This window comes from Astyanax mexicanus, chromosome 1 (assembly GCF_023375975.1).
Source record: "Astyanax mexicanus isolate ESR-SI-001 chromosome 1, AstMex3_surface, whole genome shotgun sequence".
Taxonomy (NCBI): domain Eukaryota; kingdom Metazoa; phylum Chordata; class Actinopteri; order Characiformes; family Acestrorhamphidae; genus Astyanax; species Astyanax mexicanus.
Window position 1 is genome coordinate 54,193,356 of NC_064408.1, and position 25,483 is coordinate 54,218,838.

A 25,483-nucleotide genomic window follows, 5' to 3' on the forward strand; every position below is an offset into this window, starting at 1 on the left:
CAAATGCTGAACCACAGAAAAAAAATAAGACAAGAGTTGTTTATTTATTTTTTGAGGAAAATAATCCAGTATTACATATCTGTGAGAGGCAAGTTTTAGGTTCAATTTATGGAGAAATGTAAAAAAAAATATTAAGGTTTTATAAAGCTTTAAGAAATACTGATTTGATCGCAATTCCAAAGTGAATGTGTGAGTTTTGACTGTATTCCAACCTTCGTTCTTCATAGTGATTGCTGATACTTTTAAGGCTTATGCATGCCTCACAGTGAGAACTATGTACCCAGGTTCCAAATTGAACTACAGAGATATTTACATTTTAGGTTATTGCATTTTTTTTTCTTGAATGTTTTGACACAGCCTCTTTACACTAACCACATTTTCAGAACCAAGTTATGGTGGTTTATTGAACATTCAAGAGCTCAGAAGTTCTAGCCACTTTTAGGCAGCACAGAGAAATTCACCAGGAACAGGATTAACACTCTGGTCCTTCGTTTAACATGGGTGGCCCAGAGCTGAACTATATCATTAGACTCATTACCAGAAACCAAGTATTAAAAACTGGACTTGGATTACCAGCAATAACTACAAACCCTTGAAAAAATTTATAAAATGTTTTATTATCTTCAGAAAGAGACATCTGATGACAAACTGAAGAATCTGTTAAAACTGAAAAACATTGCCTCAGTACTCAATAACATCATTAATAATGAAAGAAAAATCACAAAGTTCCTATCTTTCACTGCTAGTGTACAATAGAATAGTGCAGTGGGCAGGAACTGGAGATCTACTCTTTTACAGCATTCTGTCTGAGACCAAATCTAACCAACAACTGGACTGATTATCTGGATCAGACTTGTTCAATGAAGATTAAAGACTTGAACCTCTCAGGAAAGTAGATCTCCAAGCTCGGAGAAAGTCTATAATAAAAAATGAACTAGAAGTTGGGGCTGGATGCCAGCCCATAACCTTTAAAACTTTAGTCTTTGTACAAAGCCAATACCAAACATCCTGAGAAGGGCAAGCCAAGGGAGGGCAAATGGGCTGCAGGACGAGTAGAGTACAATGCCAAGCATTAAACATGATGAGTTGGCAAAAAGATGCTGTTCAGGCTCTTTGTTCCACTTTCCAACTCTCTCACAGTCTTCTTTTAGTCCCACAGTTTGATCTGTCCGTCCCAGCCGCAGGTGATGACCTTGGAAGTTTCGTGGGGATGCCAGAGAGCACTGATGCACACTTTGTCATGAGCTTTGATTCGGTGGTAGAGCTTGGTGGTCTTCCAGTCCCAGATATTTAGCTTCCCATCAGCATCACCAGACACCACGTAACTAGAGTAAGAAGGATGGGAGGAAAGGAATAACAATTTCATAATTAGGTTACAAAATATCATGATATTTAAAACCACTTACAATACATCAATCTGCAATCTGCATCAGTTAAAATACTGACCAACTGACTAAACAAGTGCAAACAGGTTATGAACACATGAATGAACACATGGCCTGGATCGGTTTAGATGCTATGATTTTAATTCTTATTGGTCTCTTTTTAAACATATCCAGATCCCTAATCTAAAGAAAACACTTACCTCATATCTGGAGAAAAGTCCACCTGGCAGGCGTATCCAGCCACCATGTGACCCTTAAAGATCTTCTTTTTGTTCAGCCTGAACCGGTTCTGAGCCCCAAATATAAGGATCTGATTATCCATGGACTGACAAGCCAGCCATTTACCTATAGTAAATAGGAAAAAACATATGAGGATTGTACAAAAACAACAAACAAACAAAAAATTTAACCATCACAATCACGTCAAGTCACGTCTTTTGATTGGGTTTAAGCCAGCAAACTACAGCGCATTCCGTTAGAAATTTCCGGCCACAAAAAGAACCAAACGAACAAGCCAATGGAATAACAGCCACATAAACACTTTCCTACATTAAATGCATGAGAGAACAGGATTAAACTAACTTACTTCACCTGTCCAAAACTACATGATTCTGTCAATGTGAACAAAAGGAACTGTTTTCTGTTCAAGCTGTGATCCCTTTGATCAGCTAAAGAACGTACTTGAACGTAGTTGAGCTGCATCACGCCAGCTTTCATCTCTGAGCACTCGTCTGACAGAGGCTCCTTCTGCCTTTTGTATGAGTCACACATATTAATTAATTTGTTAGATAATCATTAAAAACTCTCCTGCATCCATTAAAAAAACACAACACTTTGAAAGCAAGCTGCACTCTTACTTTTTCCCTCTCTCATATGTGCACACCACTTACTGAAAACAAAGTAGGGAAAAATAGAAACTGCGGCTCAAACCCTACATTCAAGCTCCTATTTCTCCACCCTACAGTGCTTTTCACTGCTGCTGCAAAATACCAACAAAGACAAGGAGAGAGGCTATTATCCAGCCGTCTTTCTGTACCACTATGTACATAAGAAACAGTAATACACAAAGGAAAAGGCAAAAATGAAAAAGACTGACAAAGAAAGAAATTGACAAGGGAAGGTTTATCTTCACAGCACTTTGCCATTTTGTCTTTCTGCATTTTGCCTCTCTTTGAATGGAAACAGTCGTTCTCTTGCACAGATTTTCATAAATTATTCACTGGCAGGGTGGAAATAATGTGTGTAAGAACAAATGTCAACATGCCCCACAGGGACACTACAGGAAATACAGAGACAATAACATTTAAAAACAAAACATGCACAAATGCTCACTTTGGGCAGTACAAGTTACAAAGCATTAAATGTCCAAAAGATAGGTTGTTGACTGTGCGTGTGTGTGGCACAGGATTCTGTTTCGGCAAACACACTCACCATTGGGTGAAAGCGTCACAGCAGGCATTGAATGCATACTGGGCTCTGCAATGTATTTGAAGTCTACAGGAATGTCCCTAAAAAAAAGAGCACAAAACAGATATTGTTAACAGTCAAGAAACTAGGGTGTTGAAAACTGAGCAAACCTATGCATCAATCCCTCCATTATTATTAGCTGATAACTAACACAGAACCAGTATATACATAGTGTTTTTTCAGAATGGTACAGCTGAGAAAGCATTTAAAAAATCTTAAACGGATGTTGAATAAAAGCGTTTTTCTGTGCATTATTTGGCTGCTGTTGTATAATTAGTAACCAGCAGTGCACTGTGTTCACAACAGACATGAAGTGCAGGGCTGAAATAGCGCTGCTGTAAAGTTCACATGCCTGGGTCACACTGAAATTCCACTCAGAGTCAGGAGGGTCAGGCAGCTCAAATATGCAAAGAGCCACTGGGGTTTGAGGAACTATAGATGAACACAGGAAAGATGGAAATTCATTTTAAATCTGTATTTTGGAAGAGACTCACAATGTTTGTGAGATCATTATGACTGAAGATGAAGGTAAAGTATGAGAACAACAACAAAACTATTGTTCTTTTGGCAAGAAACACTGGTGCACAGGAGTGTTTGGACAAATCTATGTGCACAAACTTGTTAGCTGTGGTGATTCTAGGGCTGAGTAAATGTAGAAAGTAAGACCAATAACCTAGATGTGTGATATCAAAAATCCAAACAAAAATTCTTCTTAAAAAATCTTAAAAATGACCCCCTTTGTAGTGTGACTTATAATTAGATAACATTGGAAAATGGGTAACTCTTACACAGCATAGATACAGAGTTGTGAGAAACAAATATTTTCAGCTTATTTAAAATGTCCAATTTACCTTAAAATGTGCAGCAGTAACATTTTTATTTCTGTAAACACAATATAAGGAGTCATGTGACTTCAGCACCATTTAAGATGTCATGTCTAACAAAATATACCATCAAATTGGCATGGTCACAAAATAATAAAAGCCATTAATACTGACCAACATATGTAAAATCAGACCATCTTTTCTGTTTTGACAGAATTTTTAATCGAAAGTAACCAGATGGGGTTCTTCAATGCCCACAATTCAACTAAGGTTAATTATATAAAAACGTAAGGTATCATAACATAGTAGCATATACATTTCTAAAAATATAGTTAATAGTCAGAGAAATTAAGAGTAAAAAATAAACAATATACATATACAATAATTACTGCTATTAGTATGCTACATTGATATTGTGAAATTCTGAAAATGAATGAATGTCAAAGAGGTGATAAACAGAAGAAACAGAGGTACTACAATAAAAAACACGTTTATGATTCATGCATTGCAAAGTTTTGGGCTACTTGGGACACATTTTGTAAAATTATATATTATAGAGAATCAGTGAAGGAATAAAATTTTGCACATATTTTTTAAGGAGGAATTGTGAGCATTTTGCTGGCACTGCAGAAGACTGGGTTAGTTGTGCTGACTTAACACTCTGAAGTGGAAGTCCCTAAAGCGGTCAGTCAACTTACGACTGTTTTATGCCAGTGAAGATGTACAGAAATGTGTGTCAAAGTTACATTTATTATATAATCATTCTATAGAGAATTATAGAATTCCAGTGCCAAAAACTCTACGTTGTTAAAATTAATTCATTTTAAATGCTCTTGTGAGGGCCAGAACTGTGCGTGCTGTTTTTAAAAATGCATGAAATTCAATCCAAAGAGCTGTACTTTAGAGGTCTGCACTCCCGCGGGAGTCCCGCGGGACCCGCGGGACCCGTCAGAATATGTTGCGGCGCGGGACAAAACTGAATTGTTATTGGCGGGAGCGGTAATTTAATCAATACAGGCCATGCTGGAGCGGGACCACATTAACATGTGGTCCCGCTCCCGCAAATTGATAAATAGTTAAGAAAATTATAATAATCACGCTATGATTCCCATGCAAGCAACAAAAAAACACAAGAAAAATCTCTCGGAGGATGGACACACACACACACATTTTCAGCATCTCCAGCAGGCGTGTGCAGAGGAGGGGGGGGGGGGGGGGGGGAGGGGGGTGTGTAATTTAAAGGACGACATTTACTATACTGGTGCAAAATAATAATAATAATAATAATAATAATAATAATAATAATAATAATAACAATAATAATAATAATAATAATAATAACAATAACATTGTTATTGTTATTATTATTATTGTTATTATTATTATTATTATTAATAATAATAATACAAATATTAATTAAACTAATTGAATTTAATTTTATATATTTTTACATTTATTATTTTATATAATATAGATCCACTTCTAATCCACTTCTAGGATTCTTGATGCACCTGATGGCATGTGTTTGGACTGCGAACTGAATTGCTGTTTTAATAAATACATATGTAAATTTGAAGCACTAAATGTAATTAATTCAATTCATATTAGGACTGCGGGACGGGAGCGGCGGGAATGTGTATGTGGCGGGCGGGAGCGGGATTAAAAGAAGTGATTTTTTTGCGGGAGCGGGCGGGAGCGGGACAAAAAGACGCGGGAGCGGGCGGGAGCGGGTTTAAAAAAACAGTCCCGCGCAGACCTCTACTGTACTTCACCATCTGTGCTGATTATAATTTTTCAGAAAAGGCCAGGTTGGTGAATTTGCTGTCCTGCTTGTAATGATCACACAAGGAATTTTTTCCCATAATGACTTGAATAAACACTGACATACAGGCTTTGGCCTTCTTCTTTCTTTATTCTGTAGCATTATTCATTACAGAATCAATCATATAATGCTTATAACACCTTAAAACACTATATATCTTAAATCTGTTGGGGGGAAAAAAAACAGTATTTTTGACACATAGGACCAAAATAACTAAATGCGTGTACATCAGAGAACAAGAACATCAGTTAGGGTTTAATGTATGGGCCAAACATACAAACAACATACAGTGGTGTGAAAAAGTGTTTGCCCCTTCCAAAGAAATTTAGGAACAATTGAGAAAGAAGGTAATTGAGATCTATCAGTCTTTAAAGGATTATTAAGCCATTTCCAAAGCTTTGGGAATTCAGCGAACCACAGTGAGAGCCATTGTCCACAAATAGCGAAGACATGGAACAGTGGTGAACCTTCCCAGGAGTGTCTGGTCCCCAAAATTAATGCAAAAGCGCAGTGCTGACTCATTTAAGAGGTCACAAAAGACCCCACAACAACATCCAAAGAACTGCAGGCCTCACTTGCCTCAGTTAAGGTCAGTGTTCATGCCTCCACCACCAGAAAGAGACTGGGCAAAAATGCCCTACATGGCAGAGTTCCTAAATGACACCACTGCTGAGCAAAAAGAACATTAAAACTTGTCTCAACTTTTCCAGAACACATCTTGATGATCCTCAAGACTTTTGGGAAAACATTCTGTGGACCGATGAGAGAAAAGTTGAACTCTTTGGAAGGTGGGTGTCCCAGTACATCTGGTGTAAAAGAAACCCTGCATTCCAGAAAAAGAACATTATACCAACAGTAAAACATGGTGGTGGTAGTGTGATGGTCTGGGGCTGTTTTGCTGCGTCAGGGCCTGGAAGACTTGCTGTGATAAATGGAACTATGAACTCTGCTGTCTACCAAAAGATCCTGAAGGACAATCTGTTCCTGACCACAAGCTGAAACGAACTTCAGTTTTGCAGGACAATGATCCAAAACACACCAGCAAGTCCACCTCTGAATGGCTGAAGAAAAATAAAGTGAAGACTTTGGAGTGGCCTAGTTAAAGTCTTGACCTGAATCCGATTGAGATTAGTAGAGCCAAAATTCTTCCACAACGCTGTAAAAACCTCAAGTTATCACAAACGCTTGGTTGCAGTTGTTGCTGCTAAGGGTGGCCCGACCAGCTATTAGGTTTAGGGGGCAATCACTTTTTCAAACAGGGCCATGTAGGTCTGAGTTTTTTTTCCCCTTAATAATAAACACAGTCATTTAAAAATAGCATTTTGTGTTTACCTGTGTTGTGTTTGACCAATATTTAAATTGGTTTGTTGTTGCGAAACATTTAAGTGTGACAAACATGCAAAAAGTCAGAAAATCAGGAAGTGGGCAAACACTTTCTCACACCACTGTATTTAAGGCTTTTTTTTACTTAAAACAAACAAAAACATTAAAAAATACCAGTAAAAATATGAAAATGTGCACGCATGTGTAAAGCATGTGGCCTAGCAGATTTTCTTAAGCTTGTACTTAAAAATGAACTGTATTAATCATCACAATATTACATATAGATTTGTTATTATACACATTTTTGTTAAATGCTGGTATTCCCTATCCTGTTGGGAGGTAATAGTTTAGTGTGGTTTATGCCTCAGACCTCCCAGGCTAGTTTTGATGCTTTTTTTTTTATTAAAATAATGCAATGTTCTGAGTTACTGAGTTTAACTGAAAGAGAGGAAACTTCAGCACAGCCACCCTGTGTTGACAATTAAGAGAAAAATGAAGTGTGGGTTAAAGTAGTGAATGGGTCAGTAGGTAGCTTGACTCCTCGCTAACCGGACACGATAAACAGCCCAAGCATCCAAAACACACTCACTCACACAGACAAACTCATAATTCCCATCCTTAATTAAGTCTCTGACTGAAGTGTAGCTAAGCTAGACAAAGCTAGACAAGAAAGGTGGTGAAAATGAAGCGTTCTAATTGGCCAAAAGTACTCCACTTACACACAGATCAATCACGGTGGCTCAGTGGCAAAATCATCTTTAGCGACAATCTAACTGAAACGGGCAAAATACAAGATCAGACAATATGCGTACTTTAAAAGATGGAGCCGTATATGCATACTAGGATGAGGTCAAAATGTGCACAGGTTGGCAGGTCTAGTTTAAAATGACAGTCTATTTAGCAATGAACAGAGAGTCCAGCTAGGTTCTCAGTAATAGCTTATAACAGACATGTCATTACATCCACCAATTTCTGAGTGGTGACTGGCACAGAAATAAATGACATTAAGAAAATGTCAGTCTAGAATATGACCAGCTTTGACTCCTGTCTAAATGTGTGTGGCCGCAGTTTGGAGAAATATGTTGAAGAGGACCAAGACCAGTAAGGTTTTGCCTCCAGCTGCAGTTCAGCCTTTTTTAAATCTTATGTAAGCTCACAGCTCCCATCCTCACAAAGGTTACCACTGCCTCATCATTAGGGCTGCAGCTATTGATTATTTTAGTAATTGGGTAATCTAATGAAAAATCTATTTAATTAATTGAATAATCGGATAAAACATATTTATAAAATATTATATATTATAAAAATACACAAGAGAAAACAAGACATTTAACCTAATAATGAATGACCAATTGGTCTCTTTTTTTAGATATTATATTTTTTAATTCATAACATACATTTCCAAACTGCAAACACAAATAGAATTAAATAAAGGAATAATAATAATTCAATATTTAGTACTTTAATGAATTAGATCAAATTATTTTCAACAATTTCTTTAAGTATCAAACCAATAGGGAATTCGTCACACCAAGCTGGTGACGTGTATTAGTTTATAATTATAGTTAAAGCGCTGTGTTCACTTACATAAAGCCTGTATTAAGTTCAGAATTGTCTGTTTTTATAAACTAACCACACAGTAGACAGTATTTCTAATAGTCAGCACTCCACAGCGCTGTCGTTATGTTAAGGTACATTAAGGTTAAGCTCACTGATTTGTTATAAGTTATATTAATCTTCTCTCGGCTCCACCGCTAACGTGTACTCGGCTGAGACGGTGCAGCATTAAAATGTGCTGTTGTGGGAGGCAAGAGCGAATACACGCTGTCCAGCATAAAATGCTGCATTTTTATTGCATTTATAAGTCGCTCTTTTCCCTCGTCACTTTAAAATATCCTCTTCTCAACTAAAACCTCCGCCGCCTGCTCCTTCTTCCTGTGTGCGGGTGAGTAATGCTGAGCTTGTTGTCACATTAAAAGCGCGAATTACCCCGTGCTGAGTTTTTAATTAAATAAACGATTACTCGAGGCACAGAAAATTATTCGATTAATTTTTTTAATCAAGTAACCCAAATTACTCGATGAATTGTTTCACCCCTACTCATCATACATTTCATTTACCCCTATTATACAGTATATTATATTCAACACAAAATATTTGCCAATTGGTGGAAAATAGGGAAGTGGGAACTAAAGAAAATATATTTTAACATAACATATCATACAATACACCAATGTGCACCCAACTTTGAGTGAGAGGAGTTTTTTTACTTTGCGATTGACACAAAGTAAAAAAAAAAAAAAAACAAAGTTATGAAGATATCAGGGTCACAGCTTTATGAAAAATACTCTTGGCAAAATACATTTTTGTTGATTTCTTACGTGAGGGCATTCCAAGAACAGTCATTAGGAAATTTGGCAAAACTCAAGAACCAATCACCTTTGTTTTGAGTTTTTTTTTTTTTTAAACTTGACACCAGAAGCTGCAAAAAGGTTTCATTGCTTAAAAGGTCATTAAAAAAATGTAATCAAAAAGATGGACTTCTTTTGCCACTAGTACCTAGCAAAATATTTAAAGGAAGTTGACAGAAACTGAAACAACAGAGGCTGACCTCCTGCAAAACACTGTAAACAAGCTGAAAAGATGAAACCTGCTGTCAAAGCTAAAAACATTTGTACACGTGTTTAAATAATAAGTAGAATTCTTGAGATGGGAAATGATACCATAGTTTACACAAGGCAAAGCTGATGGTAGACTTGCCACTGGAATACCATCTGTAACAAACTAACACTAATCTATCTGTTACAGAATCTGTCCAGCCTACTTTGAAGAGTTTGTTTAGTTTTTTTTTTAGTAATAGTTAGTGTGTATATTGTCATTTCTATTAATTATACTGCAATATGAGATTTTTTTTATTTTTTTTATTTTACCCAGCTCTAAAGTAGAGCAGTCTCACCTAAACATTATATTGCCCTTTTCTCAATACAACCACAATTATTTAAACTGGTAGAAACATTACAATTTCTTGATTTGTCCAGATACATCCGTTGATCAAAACACTCAAACAACACAATACTCCTGAGTGTCTGAAAAGGCCAATTTACGATTCTATGCTGTATACTGTAAGACCTTTACAGGCACAAAGCCTGAGCTTTTACAAAGGTCTGACTAGGAAATTACTGCAAGCAAGCACTTTCCTTTTACTCTTCCAACAGCTCTGAAGCTTGAAATGGGAAATAGAGAGGGGTGTGTGTGTGTGTGTGTGTGTGTGTGTAAGTGATTCCAAGTCCATTCACTTCGCCAAAGAAAAACACACCATTATATTTCACTGCAGACGAATTTCTACCTTTTCTACCACTCTGAATGCTCTTTTCCCTCTCCCCCTCTCACCCACAGCTGGAGGGCTTCAGTGGACTCAGGGTGAGAAGGTCTGTAAAATGGGGCAGCACTGAAACCTGAGCAATCCTAGACACTGAACACAAAGGACAAATCCCTTTAGACAAGACTACCAGCCAAAAATAACCCTTACCGGGGGGAGCAAGAGTGAGCCAGCACACAAGAGACAACGTAGTGTGTGTGTGCGCGCAAGCGTGAGAGAGAGGGAGAGAAGAAAACTACCAACTACTACTACCAACACTGCACTGACTTCCTCCTCCAATCTCTCCGAACATGAACAGCCTCTCTCCCTCCCTGATTTGCCTTTATTTATTTTCATCATCCATCGTCTCTCCTCCCTCCACTGCTTTCAGATCTCTCCCTTTCTTCCCTTACTGCTCACTTTGTTCCCTTCTCTGCATATTTTCATCTTCTCTTTGCTGCTGAGCTCTCAAATCCCTCCATCTGAGCAGCTTCCGTAGGAAAATAAAGAACAAACACCCTCGAGCCCATAGTCTCCCTCATACACCCATACACACACACACTCAGTGCCTGTCCAATCATAGAGCCAGGTGGCATCTGTAGTAAAGCAGAAAAAAATTGGCATTCAATAAGCAGAAGTATTCCTGCTCATTTCCCCTGTAAAGTCTTTAGAGATACACCAATACTTCCTGCCCTGTGCTCCATTTCACCCTGCTGTCCAAACTCAACCAGAACTGATTACATATGCATTTAGCAATAATGAAAACCCCTTGTTTTATATGTAACTTTTGGAGTGTAGGATTGGATGAAAGGCATTTAGCTGTGTATTTTAGGTTAAGATGATAAATGGAAAAACTATATTAAATTATAGACATTATTTAAAAAACTACTACATTCAAATATACATTAGCCTGTTCATGACTTCTCTCCATCTGCAAGCCTGCATCACTACAAGAAGCCTGAAAATTTGACAAATATTATACTATTATATTCGTTTATTTACTGAGGAAAATGTTCCAATAATAAATGTGTGCGAGTGGTAAATTGTATGTGAATCCCTAGAATCAGCAGTTAGTTTGAAGGTGAAAATAGAGTCAGTTGTTTTTTATCAATGGAAGGACAATAATCTGCTTGTGCACCGCGTTTTAATAAAAAAACAGGGATCTATCAAGGTCTTCTCTTCACAACACATGTTTGTGGAAGTATATCATAGCATGAACAAAGGAGAAAGAGTTGTTGAAGCTTATCAGGCTGAAAGGGTTAAAAAACCATCTCTAAAGGGTTTGGACTCCACCAATTGCCCAACAGAGAAAATTTAAGACGATTGTTGTCTTCCCCAGGTCGACCCTCAATGTAACATCTAACCAACTGAAGGCCTCTCTCAATTTGACTTCTTGAGTTCAGGAGAACACTGAACAACAATGATGTACATGGCAGGTTTGCACATAAAAAGCTACTTCTCTCGAAAAGAACATTGCTAGGCCCATCCCTAATTTTTTTAAATCATGCAGACCTATTACTATTCAGAGTCACTGTACAAACCACAACTAATTAGTATATGTGAACCATCTTAGCTGCACTATACAGGCCTATAATGCAAAAAGGAAAGAAAAAGGTACCACAAGCTTGTGGGATTGCAATTCATAAATACAAGCCCTCCAGAGAGCTCTCAAAACCTACCAAAAAAGAAAACTAATTTTAATATTCAATATCCAGAAATGTCTGTGTGCAAGAGGCTGATCTAAGCTTATTTAGCTAGGGAACATGCTCATTTCTGAAAAAAATCCCATGTGTCCCAGTGATTGGCACATTGCAAAAATAAATAAATAAATAAACATCTCACCAACAACAAAAAAGGAGTCAAATAAATATTCAAAAAAAAAAAATCCTCAATTTAAAAGAAAAAACAAAAATCTATATATACACGGCTTTCAAACAACTGCTTATACAGAACAAATCCAGGTAGACGGCTGGAGCTTGAACTGTCATGTAAAGAGACAAATAGTAACCTTATGGGTCAGTTTCCCAGACAGGGATTAAGCTTTATCTTAAAATATATCTTCTTTTAAATAGAAATCAATTCAAAATGCTGTGTAATCAAAGACTAGTCTATATTTTTGTCTGGGAAACTGCCCGTATGTGTCCTATGTCAGAGGGGGCATATTGGAATTGATAGTGTCTGTATCAGGCATTACAAATGACTGGATCAGCTAACAGAGGAAAAGCCAAATTTAATTAAATTCAATTTCTTGAAAATCTAGACTGATGCTAATTCACAAACAGTGAGCACCAAAAATACTGAATAGATATTGATCAGATGGCATGTTTTTAATCTCAAAATATCAGATTTGGTAAAGAAAAAGTAGCTGTGAGCCAACTGGAGAAACACCGTGCCCCTCCAAACCACCCATCTAGACTAACCCTCTGGGGCATGGTTTACTCAGCAGGCAGGCATTAAGTGTTACACATTTGTGTATAACAAGGGAATAAAAGCAATATGAACAGCAAAAAAATGAGCTGGTAATGTATCTTCAACTTACCATTCCCACACACGCAGACTCTTATCATCAGAGGTGCTGACAAAGCGCCGGTTTTCATCCACAAACGTGATTGTATTGACAGCTCCCAAGTGACGGTCATATTCCTGAACCACCTCCCCTGAGCGGATGTCAAACTAGGAAGGAAAATATATATGTAGACATATATGTAGACATGTATATACAGTACAGTGTATTTGTTCTATGATGTTGAGTGTGATGTTTTACAGATAATTTAGACCGGTAGGGCAGGCCATCAGTAAGCACAATAGTAATTAATACATGTGCATAATATGACATTCTAGTAAGTGTAGGATAAATGAGATTAAATGAAATAAGAGTAGAAGTCAATGATTTCTGAACTGTGATCTGAAACTTGCTTTTGGCATAGACAACACATGCTCTGTGGATTTTGTACTTTTATTCAAGTGTAAGAGCAGTAGAAGTAGACTCTGATGCGGACCCCAATGTGTGTGGAAGCTGTCTGCTCCCAGTGCTGCATTTTGTAACATGACATCTATAATTCTGGAGGGAGTTTACTGTAACAAACCCAGCTTTGTGGAGCAAGTTGACTGAGAGCATGGTGATGATTGCATGTCTCATGCTGTCCTGCATGGATAAAAATCTACTCATAAGAGAACAGCTGCTTGTTTGAAAGAGCTTCAGCACAGTGAAATACAAAGCACAAAAAAGCTCTATTCCTTGCAACATAAGTGTTTGTATTCAAGCAAAATTACTTTTAACAAAGCTTTTGCAAATTTGTAGTTCGAATTAAGTTTGTGTGCAACAATATGAGGAGGTCCCTAAAACAAGGCCAGACCCTCTCTCAGTGTGAGTTTAATTGTGTTTGTGTAAAGGGGCAATCTAACACTCAGAAACAGGACACAAATTAATTATAGCAATAACAAATTAATCTCTCTGATGCATGCAAACCTACCTGCACAATCTTCTTGTCTGACATTCCAGCAACAAACAGGTTTTGTTTGTCTTCATCTGGATTGAACTTTACACAGTAGGGGACTTTTCGGTTTGTGAACCGGGAGATGCACTGACCTAAACACAGAGAAAATTCCATAAGAAGCACACACACACACTTGTATCCTCCAACCACTTACAGCAGAAGCTATAGCTGCAGTTTTCTATCCTACTAGTTCTTCACCTGTTCAGGGGTAAAAGATCCAGCCTTGTCAAGCAAGCATGCATTGAGAACAGGCTGAGTTAAGACAATAAAAGTGCTAATGAGAGTATTGATGTGACAAGAGTGTGATTTAGAATCAGCCCCGCTTGCCCTGTGTCCATGTCTCCCCCTGGTGGAGGAGCAGAGAGTGGGACAGGCTTATGAGTCTCTATAAAAATAAAACTGTTTTAATAGGTGATAACGCACTAGCTAAAACATGGCAGAGTAAGCAATCCACACATGCAGAGGCTGTCTGTGTATTTTGTTATTTAGTTTATGGTCCCAGCTATAAGGTCAACACAAACACAGTATTGTTACTTTGTGCTGGAAAATGTTTGCCTTTGCATTGGATTTGAATTTGACTGACCATCAGAATAACAGCAGGTTTTTCATAAGCAGCACCTTTCCTTTCCTGCAATCCAGATGCAAGTCTCTTTAATACAAGACTGCAGCTCTCCACAACAAGATTGCAGATAAAGTCTACTGCTGAAAAGCCTAGCGGGAACCTAGTGAGGCATGCAAAACATTTACCCCTTTCAAAACCTGAGTGTTTGAGCTAACGTGAGTATGTGTGTGTGTGTGTGAGAAAGTGTCACTCACCAGTCTCGGAATCCCACAATTTGAGATAGCGATCATAAGCAGCACTGAGGAACTGAGTACCGGAGTTATTGAAACAGATATCACGCACTGCCTTACTGTGACCTGCAGAAAGAAAATACAGTAAGTAAGAAAATAAAGCAACAATACAAGATGAAAGAATTGTCAGAAATATAGGGACATATAGAAATAGCTAGCTTTTTTACTTATTAGGTTTAAGAAAATATGGTGGAAACAAACAGAGACAATAATTTAGTTTAAAGAAGGGAGATGCTCTCTGTTGTTCTTTTTGTACATCAAATGTGATGGATGACAGTTATTCAAGACCAAATGTTCCACTGGCCACTTCCTCCAGGCATCAAGATGTTTTTGATGGCCTGACTGTTGTAACCAGGGCAATAGTCGTATCACACAGACTTTCTGGCAGGCGGTAGGCAGCAGCGCTCACTAATGATGCCTCCAGCAAGCAGCCCTGCAGGTACCACTGAGGCTTTGGGGGGATGCTGAGATGTGTTAACGACAAATTTACCACCTTAAAGACTTGTGCCTTCCTGCTCCCACTTACAATGTGGAAGTGAGAAAAAGTCATTCACAGAGCAAAAAGTGCTGATCCATTTTCACAGCAATTACACCAAAACACTAATGGACACAAGCAGCACCTTTAAAAGACTTTGTATTAAAAGGAACATTCATGAGCAAATGTGCAATGAATGAAAGTTCTCAGTCATAAATTAATAGTAACTGGGGTAATTTCACTTTCTGCATTAATGATAATACAATTCTTGATAGAAGCATTTAAAATTATGAAGCCTTAAGTAAGGTCCCTAAAACTGCTATTTGTATCAATCTGATTGATCTGTACTTTTCACATTTGTGTGGCCCGTCATTTTTGCCCATACTGTTCCCTGCTTCAGTTACGTTTCTGTCACGCTTCTCTGCTCATAAAGCCTGAATAAACTAAAGCCTCCAGTTGTTTCTGACAACATTCAATAAACAGACCAGATAGTGAAAGTGTGAGAAACAAAGGCAGAGGGCCATTCTCATCCTAAGTTTCATCAGTTGCTTATTTCAAGCAGCATACACAAACGTAAAATCGCCACATTTGAAGCAGTGTATCTGTAGGTAAGAAATAGTAGGGATGAGCTTTTTGCTTTAGTACCAGTCCTAAATTGTTATCATTCGTGTTATTCAATCAATACATTAAACCCTTCAGTAAAAGCAGTGCAGAACGACTGATCTTACCAATAAATGTCCGTAGGCATCTCCGGTCACTGTACACCTCCCACAGCTACAAGACAAAAAGACAAGCTTTAAAAACCAGGCAATAAATCTTAATTAAATAAAGGCAGATGGTTGGATTGTATTTACACAGGGGTTTTAGTCACAAAAGCAATGCTGAGAGCTGTGATGACTGAACAGATCAAATTAGATGAGCTGTGCACAGATTGCCACTCAGCCATTTGCCATTACTGCTTTAATAAAGACCAGAACACCACCCCAAAAATCAATGGCACTGGGCTTGAAACAGACAGTCTAAAGTCTCATACAAAGTCAATAGCTTACTGTATATTATCTTAGTCAGAGTGCCTGGACAACCAAAAAATGTGTGCTTGCATACAATAGTTTGTAGACCAGATAATCAAATATCAGATTTTTGATCACCTAATCACATTTCTAGTACTTCTGATCTGTAAAACACTGATCATTCTTCACAGATCTGCACTGAGCTCTCTGAACTTTCCCACTGTACTATACAATTTTATGTGAGCAAATGTCACATTTTATTACTATTAAAACTGCTGTACACTAATTTCTCTTTAGAAAAAAAACAAGAAATCACGTCCGACCACCTTCAATACAGAGCATTCTGTGTGCAGATTGTTCATTCATAAACTTTAAGCAAAAAAAAAAAAAAAAGAAGATCATATGCCCTTTTCCAGAGTCTTCTTGTCTCAAATATAAATAACATCTAAATAGTGAAGTATCAATTTATTCAGTTACTGCCCAAATTGTTCTTCCCATGAAGCAAATGCTTGGAAAAGAGCACAGCAGGACCAGGAATTTTATATCATGTAATCTGATAAAGCGGTTACACTCACAAGAGCAAGAATCGTTGAAAAACAGTCACAGACAATTCTGAGCAACTGTGTTTAAAAATGTGTCAATTACCCTCTTATCACCTACAAATAAATGCTACCAAAATTAACACAACATGAAAACTTTCTATTTTCCACAGAGGTGATTTTGCTTAATCGGTGAGCCTGCTCTACATTATAGTGCTGAACAAAACATACCTTGATCTTGCAGTCCATAGAACTAGAAAGCAGCAGGTGACCAGACACAGGAAACAAGCGAATAGCACTGACGCCCTGTAGACATAAGAAAATACGTATTTTTATGGGCAATTAAACCCAGTCTGATTCCAAGGTTGCTTTCTGCTTTTGAAAGTATTTTAAACTTGGCCTTTATTAAAGACAAAGAAAGCAGAGATGAATTATTGTGTTGATATTTTATTAAATAAATGTCTGGACAATATTTATCATATGCTAACTTAAGATCAGCATAGAGATGTTGCAATACTTATAAGACTACAACCATTAAATAAAAACTTTTTTTTAAATGTAGCAACATTTTACAATAGGGTGTTCCACATGACATCACAAAATGGGGCACCCTTACATTGTGTAAAAGCTGATGTATTTGTGCTGGCAGACAACTCCTCGCTAATGAATAGTTATAAGGAAAGGTGGAACTAATCTCAGATCAATAGCTTCAGACACTTAATAAATACGGGCCAGTGCTTCAGGGCCAAGCTAACTGTCAATGTGAGTGTGAGGGAGCAAGACAGATTGTCACAGATCGAGACATTTACCTCCACTGAGCCGTAAAAAAAAGGCTGAGAGTGCACAGAGTGAATACAAAAGCACTAATCCAATGACTGCAGAAAACACATGCAAACAAATTGGAAGAAACTAAACAGAATTTGAACAGAGAATAAATTAAGTAGGGTACTACAAAGTCTAGCAAATCTAACTACAGTAACACTAGCTAACAATGAATTAGATCATGTTTACTATATGCATGGTAATCTACAGTTGGCTGACACAAGTAGAGAGAGCTCCAGAGCACGCAAGCAAGTCTGAAAGAAAGTCTGGCACAGTATAAAAAAAATGATCTAGAATGATCTGATCCTAGCTCCGACCCAAGCCTTACTGAAATGCTGTAGCGTGACCTGAAACATTCATGCTAGGAGGCCTACAGTTCTCACTGAGCTAAGTAAGCACTTCTGCAAAGAGATGTGAGTAAAAATACCTCCATGGTGTTGTGACACCAATTAACATATACAGAGGGTGTCTGGTTCCAGTCACTACCAAGAGGGGTTCAAACAGCTACTGAAAGAAACCACTTTCACACAGGACTGAGTGTTGAATTTCTGTTCAGCATAAATGCCTTAAATATCAATCACAATGGTGTGCTTTTTGTTTCATTGCGCTTAATCTTAAACATTAGTTTATCATTTCCAAACCTCTCTTACCATTGTGTACTCTAGTTTATCTTGTGATTAAAGTGAGCTGCTGATAAAACAGATGCATACAGCGTGTAGAATTTACAGGGAAGTCAACAAACAGATCTTCTTGTAAAAAGAAGACCTAGGGCTGAACCAGAGATCCAGGTATTCATTCACTGGGCAGGTTTTTTTTTTTTTTTTTTAATTCAGATTTGTTTTCACTTTAGTAAATGTGATCGGCAAAATATCATTAGCATAGTTTGGCACTGTTCCTTTTTTTTACTATAACAGATCATTTTTAGAAGGTTGGCTAGTTTTACTGTGAAGACCAGAAGCTCTTTATTACGAAACATTTAAAAAACACTCATCTTCTGGGCATTCAACATAAAGAGGATATAAAAGTACTAAATGCCATTATTATTATTATTATTATTATTATTATGACTGTATCTTTTATTTAAAAGTTGTACTGTAATGCTATTATAAATGGTGCTAACTGTGCTACCTTGTTAAATGCAATCCAATATAAATATATTAAGGAAACACCCTCAGACAAACCAGTGGTCAGTGTGACCCTCCATATTTTGTATTTTTCCTCTACTTCTAGGACTAGAGTGAAAGTTTAATTCTCTATCCTGAAAAGATAACCCGATGCCAAATTATCAGCTCTCAAATATCACCCTTCAATGAATTTTTCCACTTTCTTCCAAAAACAGGCAAACGCAATTTCTTTTATAACCACCTTAGGTCACGGAGGTCACCTCAGTATCTTCCTTCATGTCTTATGCTAAAAAAAAAAAATCAACCATAACACCCACAGACACCCTCCTCACCTTTGTATGTCCCGTCCAGACATGCAGTTGCTTTTTGGGCAGATAGCACTTCTCTGGTATGTCTGCTGAGCGCAGATTAATACCCACATCCTGTGGAATGTGCAGGTAAGACCGGCCTTGGTAGTCGTAAGCTTCTTTAACTGTAGGAACAAATTCACAAATCAGCTTCTTCAACCAAAGAAAAAGGTCAAGGGATACAACACAAAGTCTTGCTGGTAGATCAAAATGTCTTTTAGAACGCAACACCAAAGCATCGTAACCCCAGGTGAAAAAATGCTTTATTGAAAAACAATATCTTACCGTGTAGAATGGTCTTCTCCTCTGCAGGTGCTTCTTCCTCATTCCTTCCTTTCTTTTGTCTCTTTGCTATAATTTCATCCAACTCTTTTTGCTCCTCCTGCCAATCAAAAAAAACTGACATCAAGCAGAGAAACTACATGGCATGTGGCTGCAAAGAAGCCACTCTTAACAGCTTTTCTGACCAAACATATGCAAAAGCTGACCTCTGAGGGTTTGGTAACATCCTTTTCATCCTGATATTTGGCCCAGGGTCCCAAGAAGCTGTCAATCTCCGATGCATCCCCTCCTTTTACCTTCTTCCTCTTCTCTCCCTTCTTTGGGCCAGCTTCAAAAACAGTCAGACCTGTGAAAACCAGAAGAATAAAGTTTGTACACTCATAGAGTACCACAGTGTCAGGAGAAAATAATAATATTATGACTCCTACCTTTTTTTTTCTCTGCCTCATCCACTGCTCCAATATAACTGTTTGAAGAGAGCTGACTGTTGTCCACAGATGGGTCCAATGCATAGCCTGAGGGACACCGCATACAAAGGCATTAGTGATACTGTATGATCAGTTCTGATCCACAGCTCAATGCTGCAGGGCTTCCCATCCCAAATGTCATATTCTGCTGAAATGGCTTTCCTTTAGAGATTATACAAGCTGTGTGTTGCATGCCACTAGTATTTATAGTATACTAGTTTTAATTTGCCCTTCAGTATGCATTTTTCACATACCACTGCGTAGAACAGCACTGCTAAAAAGGGATACTAGTACAGCTTGCTAGCTAACGCCAGCCAGTTAGTATAACAAGCTGACACACTGGAGTGACAGCTTAGCTCTGTGGAGTCAAACGCTCATCTCACTCCGTCCTACCTAGAGAAACATTATGTGATATGAGAACAGCACTTTATCTAAAGAGCTCCTGCTGCTGTTTCTCACTACGCAAGTTTTTCATCCAAGTGAAATAAAATAAAAAACAGCAAACAACTAAAGCTTTCGCAACTAATAATTATTTCATATGGGATAATGCAATCATTCCACAGTTCAGAAAAAAAGTTCTGCCCGCCCCCCAGACAAGCTCAAAATTGGATACATTTATTCAGCACAAGTGATAAAACTACCTAAAACTCTGGATACAAGGGGCAAAAAAGGTTCAAGAGCAGTAACTATAGCCCTTTTTAATGTATTAATACTGTAGCTTAAAGGATAATATTAATGCACAGTGTCTGAAGAGCCCTGACATTTAAAACGAGGCATTAAAAAGTGCACAAGAAGCTTTTTAAAAGCCACTGTTTACATCCCATAGCGTAGGTAAATCTCCAGGCACCGCCATCTTTAAAGTAAAGTCATGATTTGGGGCGTCCAGAGATTTACCTACGCTATTGGATGTAAACATTGGTTTTTAATAAGCATCTTGCAGTTTTAAATTTATTAATGCCTCTTTTTAAATGTCAGGGCTCTCCAGATTCTACCAATGAGGTGTGGTGCTATTTTGAGCCTGGATAACAGTGTAAAGAGTAGGGGTGTACTATACCGTATCGTTCACGATAATACCGGTATAATTTTTAAAACGGTACAAAAAAATAAATATCGCGATATTAGCGGTATTCTGCGTTGTTTACGTATGTACGTCATACAGTTACGCGTGTGGCGTACGTTCATTACGTGGGGCGTTTGGACACAGCAACAAGTATGTCAGAAAGTGGCTCTGCTGTGGAGAAGCCCGTTCGGAATAGGAGAGCCAGTTAAGTAGTGTGGCAGTGATTTGGTGACAAAATATCTGATACACACTGTAATATGTAAGGTATGTCCGAAGCGCATAATATCAAAACAGAAACACCCAGTTCAGTACGAGGAAAGCCAAAAAAGTCGCGGAGTGACTGCAGTGGCCAGTGTGAGTAACGCTACTCCAAGCAGACAAGTCTACGCTGATTCAGCAAAACATCGCCACAGCTTTGGAAATATACACTCCCTATGACAGAAAGAGCAAACGCTGGAAATAAATTACTGAATTATCGCATTTTGTTTAGCTATAGGATATGATTTGTTTAGGATATGATGCCAATTTAAACTGTTGAGAAGAAAGGCTTTACCAAACGCAGCCAAACACAAAGGTACCGAGCAAGTAATGAAAAATAGTGGACATATTACTTCAGCGATGTGAAATTCGTAATCCTACCGTTTCTAAAAACTGCAGTCATCGCTGTGCGGTTAGATATATTGTTAAACAATAATGTGCGCTTCTGTTTCCTTCACGTTTTAACTTTAGAGTCCTTATTTCAGTCAGAAACTCGCGTTTAAGTTTAATCCACTGTCTGAGTTTCTCCGTGGCTCTGCGGCTATCAACGCTTGAGCTTGTAAACAATGTTTTGAATCACGGATCATTGACTTGTGAATAGATTCACTCAGTGAGTCGACTCCTCACTCAACCCAAAGCGTCTGAAAATCAAACAGATCACATGATAATTCCCTATATCCGTGGAGTTAAATGTTCAAAATTTCTTGCATATATATATATATATATGTATATATATATATATATATATATATATATATATATATATATATATATATATATATATATTTGTCATCTGTATGTTTAGTTTATATTTTAGATTTGTTCTTCTGTTGACTTTGAAGCTTTAGAATATTTTAGTATAATTTGTTGCAGGTAAAATTTTAAATCATGCAAAAATTTTTTTAAGGAGTTTGTGATATTTGTTACATTAGAGTCTTGAAAAGGCAAAAAAAAGTAATATTTAAGTGTGAAATGCATTTATACTAAATAAAGCTTAGACATAATTTTTTTTCTGCAATACTGTTTTCTTGAAATTAATAAAATATCTTTTTTATATCGTCAAAAATATCGTTATCGCGATATTTCCCTGAAATATCGTGATATTATTTTAGGGCCATATCGCCCACCCCTAGTAAAGAGTGATTTATCTGCAGGGGTAAGTGGGTGTTTGATATATGTAATTACAGTACAGTAAGTCACAAACCTATATTCAAGCCCAGTCATGGGGGGAAAAAAAACTGTCAGTAAATAATAAAAATTAAAATACTGGGATTTGTCAGAATCTTGAAAAGACTGCAATACATATTTTTGGTCATACCACCCAGCACAACACGCAAACAAGTGTGTGCGTCAGCAAATGCTACACCTTAAAGGTGCAATAAAGATGCACACAGACAATTAGACATACGGTATACTTTTCACATTGATTGCAACAGTTTTTTTATGCTAAATGCAAAAATATTAAATAGGAATGCACTGGTAAAATAATCAGCAATATTAAACTTCAGTCAAGTTTGGACTTACCGAATGTGGAAAACGTTCTTCTCTGTTGTTCGAACATGAAGTCGTTAACATGAGCAGGCTCAGCATAACCGGAGAGCATGTTCCTCGGCGCAGCCATTTGCTGTGTCTTGAATGGATTAACTGGACCAAACTGAAAAAAAAGTTAAAAACTTGAAACAAAACATGTTCAGGTTCTTTACAATCACTATATGCAAAAAAAAAAACAATACTCAACTCAATAAGCATGTTGGCTTACCTCAGGTGCAAACATGGTGTCATATGTAGGGTTGTAGCTGACCTCTTTAAGTGAGGGATCCAAATGTGTGCCTGTCTCAACATCTTCCTGCAAGAAACCAACAGCAAGATGTGCTTGTCTTTAGTATTTATAAAGTCTTCCCTAAACCTTAAATGCAATCTACCAGCTAAGGTGTGTGATATCTAACGTTTAGTGGAGCCTTAAAGGTAACACAACAGAAACCTGTCCAAACAGAGTTGAAATCTTGAAATTATCTTATTTCTAAGTAGTGAGACAGCATCACAGTGATAACATTATCTATTATTTGCAATGCTGGCAGGAAACTACACTTTAATTTTATTACTATTAGTATTTCAGAGAGCTCAGTCAGCTGTGCAGAGCAAAAGAGAGCGGTTCTTCTTACATTTATTGGAGAAGAGATCTGTCATGCATATCAATCTACACAAACTTTGAAACATACATACACATGCAATTCGATAGCTTTTCTCCCCGATTTAGCCATTAAACCACCCATTCACTTGAATTCCCACAAGATTAGAGATATATTTAATCTATTGCCATATGATGTCACCAAAAGTTGTTTTAGGGTCTTTCTTTACAGCATGCACAATGTTTCTGTCACAACTGGTTTGTCTTGGTCTGCCTGTCTATTTTTTGTTTGAGTAATTAATGCATCAACGAAAACCCATCTGAGAGTCACGTGTCTCAATACTTTTGCTCACAACGCAAATGGATGAGTTTAGACAGAATCTTCTGAACTGTGCATCAAATCCTGATGTAAATAAAATCTGAAATCTTGATCTTTTCTCTCATATCGGTCTTTTAATATCAAGTAATGTTTTTTTTAAAGAGATTTATAAGTTATTTAAATCACTTTTGCAATAATTTTTGAGGAGAGTGTACTTGCCTAATTTGCTTTTGTACTGTGTCATTGGAGGCTTCATTGGAGGCTTTCACTTGCCACAGGAGCAGCACCACGATACACACACAGATAACCATTCTGTAAAACCTTCTGCTACGTTGATGCTGCTGAGAGCCTGCACTGCCAGGAGCATGTGTGTGTACTGTAACTTGCATAAGTAGTATCACTAATTTCTGCAGACATGCACAACCAATGCACTGAATGGAGACAGGTCAAGTGAGACTGCCATTATGTGTAAACAAACACATAGTTAACAGCAAGCATTTCTCTACCCTACCACAGAGTTCCCTATCTGTACAGTATTCGTTTCTCAGGGGGTTCTGGAGTATTTTTTTCTTTTATGGCCGGTCCTCTGTGATTTTATTTCCAGCTGGAATGAACAACTGTGTTTTTTTCTGAATATTACAGGCTGAATTACCTACTGTTTTTTGCTGAACTCCGTGGTCCTCCGTGGAACTCCAGTGCCACGCACCGTAATAACACTTTGGGCGCCCGTTTCCACGGAGATCCATATATACTGAACGTAATGTCATGTGACCGAAAAAGTAAAAAAAAAAATAAATAAAAAATTGGTGTTTTTTTTTTTTTAATGCAGTCCAAGAGAGTGCAGGGGTTTCATCACTGAAATACTTTTTCACAGATACCCCTTGAGAAACGAATCCAGTCCAGATAGGGCTTAAGAGAATGAAGGAAAGCACATCTCCGGCACATTTGAAGTCAGACACATTCTCGTCATCTAACTGCCGCCAACGCTAAATCAATAGATAAACACTGTGCTCAGAAGTTAAGTGCCAAATAACCAGCTCTAACACGGACGCCTGTGCCGGCGTAACGCGGGTCTAAAAAGTGCGTCGTCCCTGAAATTTAAAATGTATTTACTGTACATTTGCAGTAGACTAGTGAAGCTCCATGCGGAGCATTAGTGACCGTTAAGGTGTGTGTGTGTATGTGTGTATTGGTTATTTCACTGTTACCAGCCAGAGAAAAACAACAATACTAAAAACTCCAGGACCAGGACTGAGAAACACTCAGTTACTACATGGCTAAACTAGCGTTAGGTTAACTACCACCAGTTTACCCGCCACCTCGCCGGGTCTAGCGGATTTAGCCTACAGCAGCTAGCGCTATGTTAGCTGAGCTAGCTAGCAGCTAGCCGGCGTACCTTCACAGCGACCTCGGGCGCTGAATTGAGAACAGCCAGACTCGTCGTTCTGTCGGATTTCAGAGGCTGGAGATGCGCCACTGCGTCCGGGTGTGTTTTCTCCGGGCTCGTGCTGGACTCAGGTTCATTTTCCGAATCGGAATCGCTGCCGTACGCAACGAGGGAGCCGAGCACCGCCGCCATCTTCAGTGTTGTTGGGTGACGTCAGGAGGGTCCTGGCTATCTCACAGCGCTGATAGAGAGAGAGGTAAAGGTATAAAACCAGTCAATAACACTTTAACGATGGGACCCCGGGATACGGAAATAAAAATACACTCATTTATATAAAGAATATGTAGGAATGTAATATTGTCATATATATATATTTCTATTGTTAGGCGTTTATTGGAGAAACACAGTGTTTATACACCTGCTAGGACTTCTAAGGTGGCCGTGTTCTGCCGAGTTGTGCTACCTTGTCAAACCGTGCTACCCTAGTGTGTATTTAACTGTAAAATACGAAAGAAGCACTATTAGAGCATTTTTCCCAGTATATTTGGCTAGCATAAAACACTGTATCGAGTTATGGCAATGAGAGGTCATTAGAAACTGCTTTTGTCTTTTTTATTAAATAATAATATGTGTATTTATTATTATTATTAATTGACATTTACATTTTGTGCAATGACAGTAAGTCCAGGTTGTTTAAAGCACACAAAAAAGATTTACAAAAAGAAAAAAAAAAAAAA

At 37.8% G+C, this 25,483-nt stretch overlaps 1 protein-coding gene across 1 annotated transcript; it reads right to left on the bottom strand.

The window, feature by feature from the left end:
• Positions 1-598: 598 nt before the first annotated feature.
• cdc40 (cell division cycle 40 homolog (S. cerevisiae)) lies at positions 599-24,970 on the bottom strand. The gene is made up of 15 exons (XM_007255653.4): positions 24,756-24,970; positions 22,672-22,758; positions 22,437-22,566; positions 19,556-19,642; positions 19,334-19,473; positions 19,131-19,227; positions 18,831-18,970; positions 16,784-16,858; positions 15,732-15,777; positions 14,493-14,594; positions 13,653-13,768; positions 12,719-12,852; positions 2,817-2,893; positions 1,586-1,730; positions 599-1,325 (listed from the first exon to the last, which is right to left on the bottom strand). Exons 1-15 carry the CDS (start codon positions 24,936-24,938, stop codon positions 1,148-1,150), a joined length of 1,737 nt encoding a protein of 578 aa, XP_007255715.3. The 5' UTR covers positions 24,939-24,970; the 3' UTR covers positions 599-1,147.
• Positions 24,971-25,483: the final 513 nt, after the last annotated feature.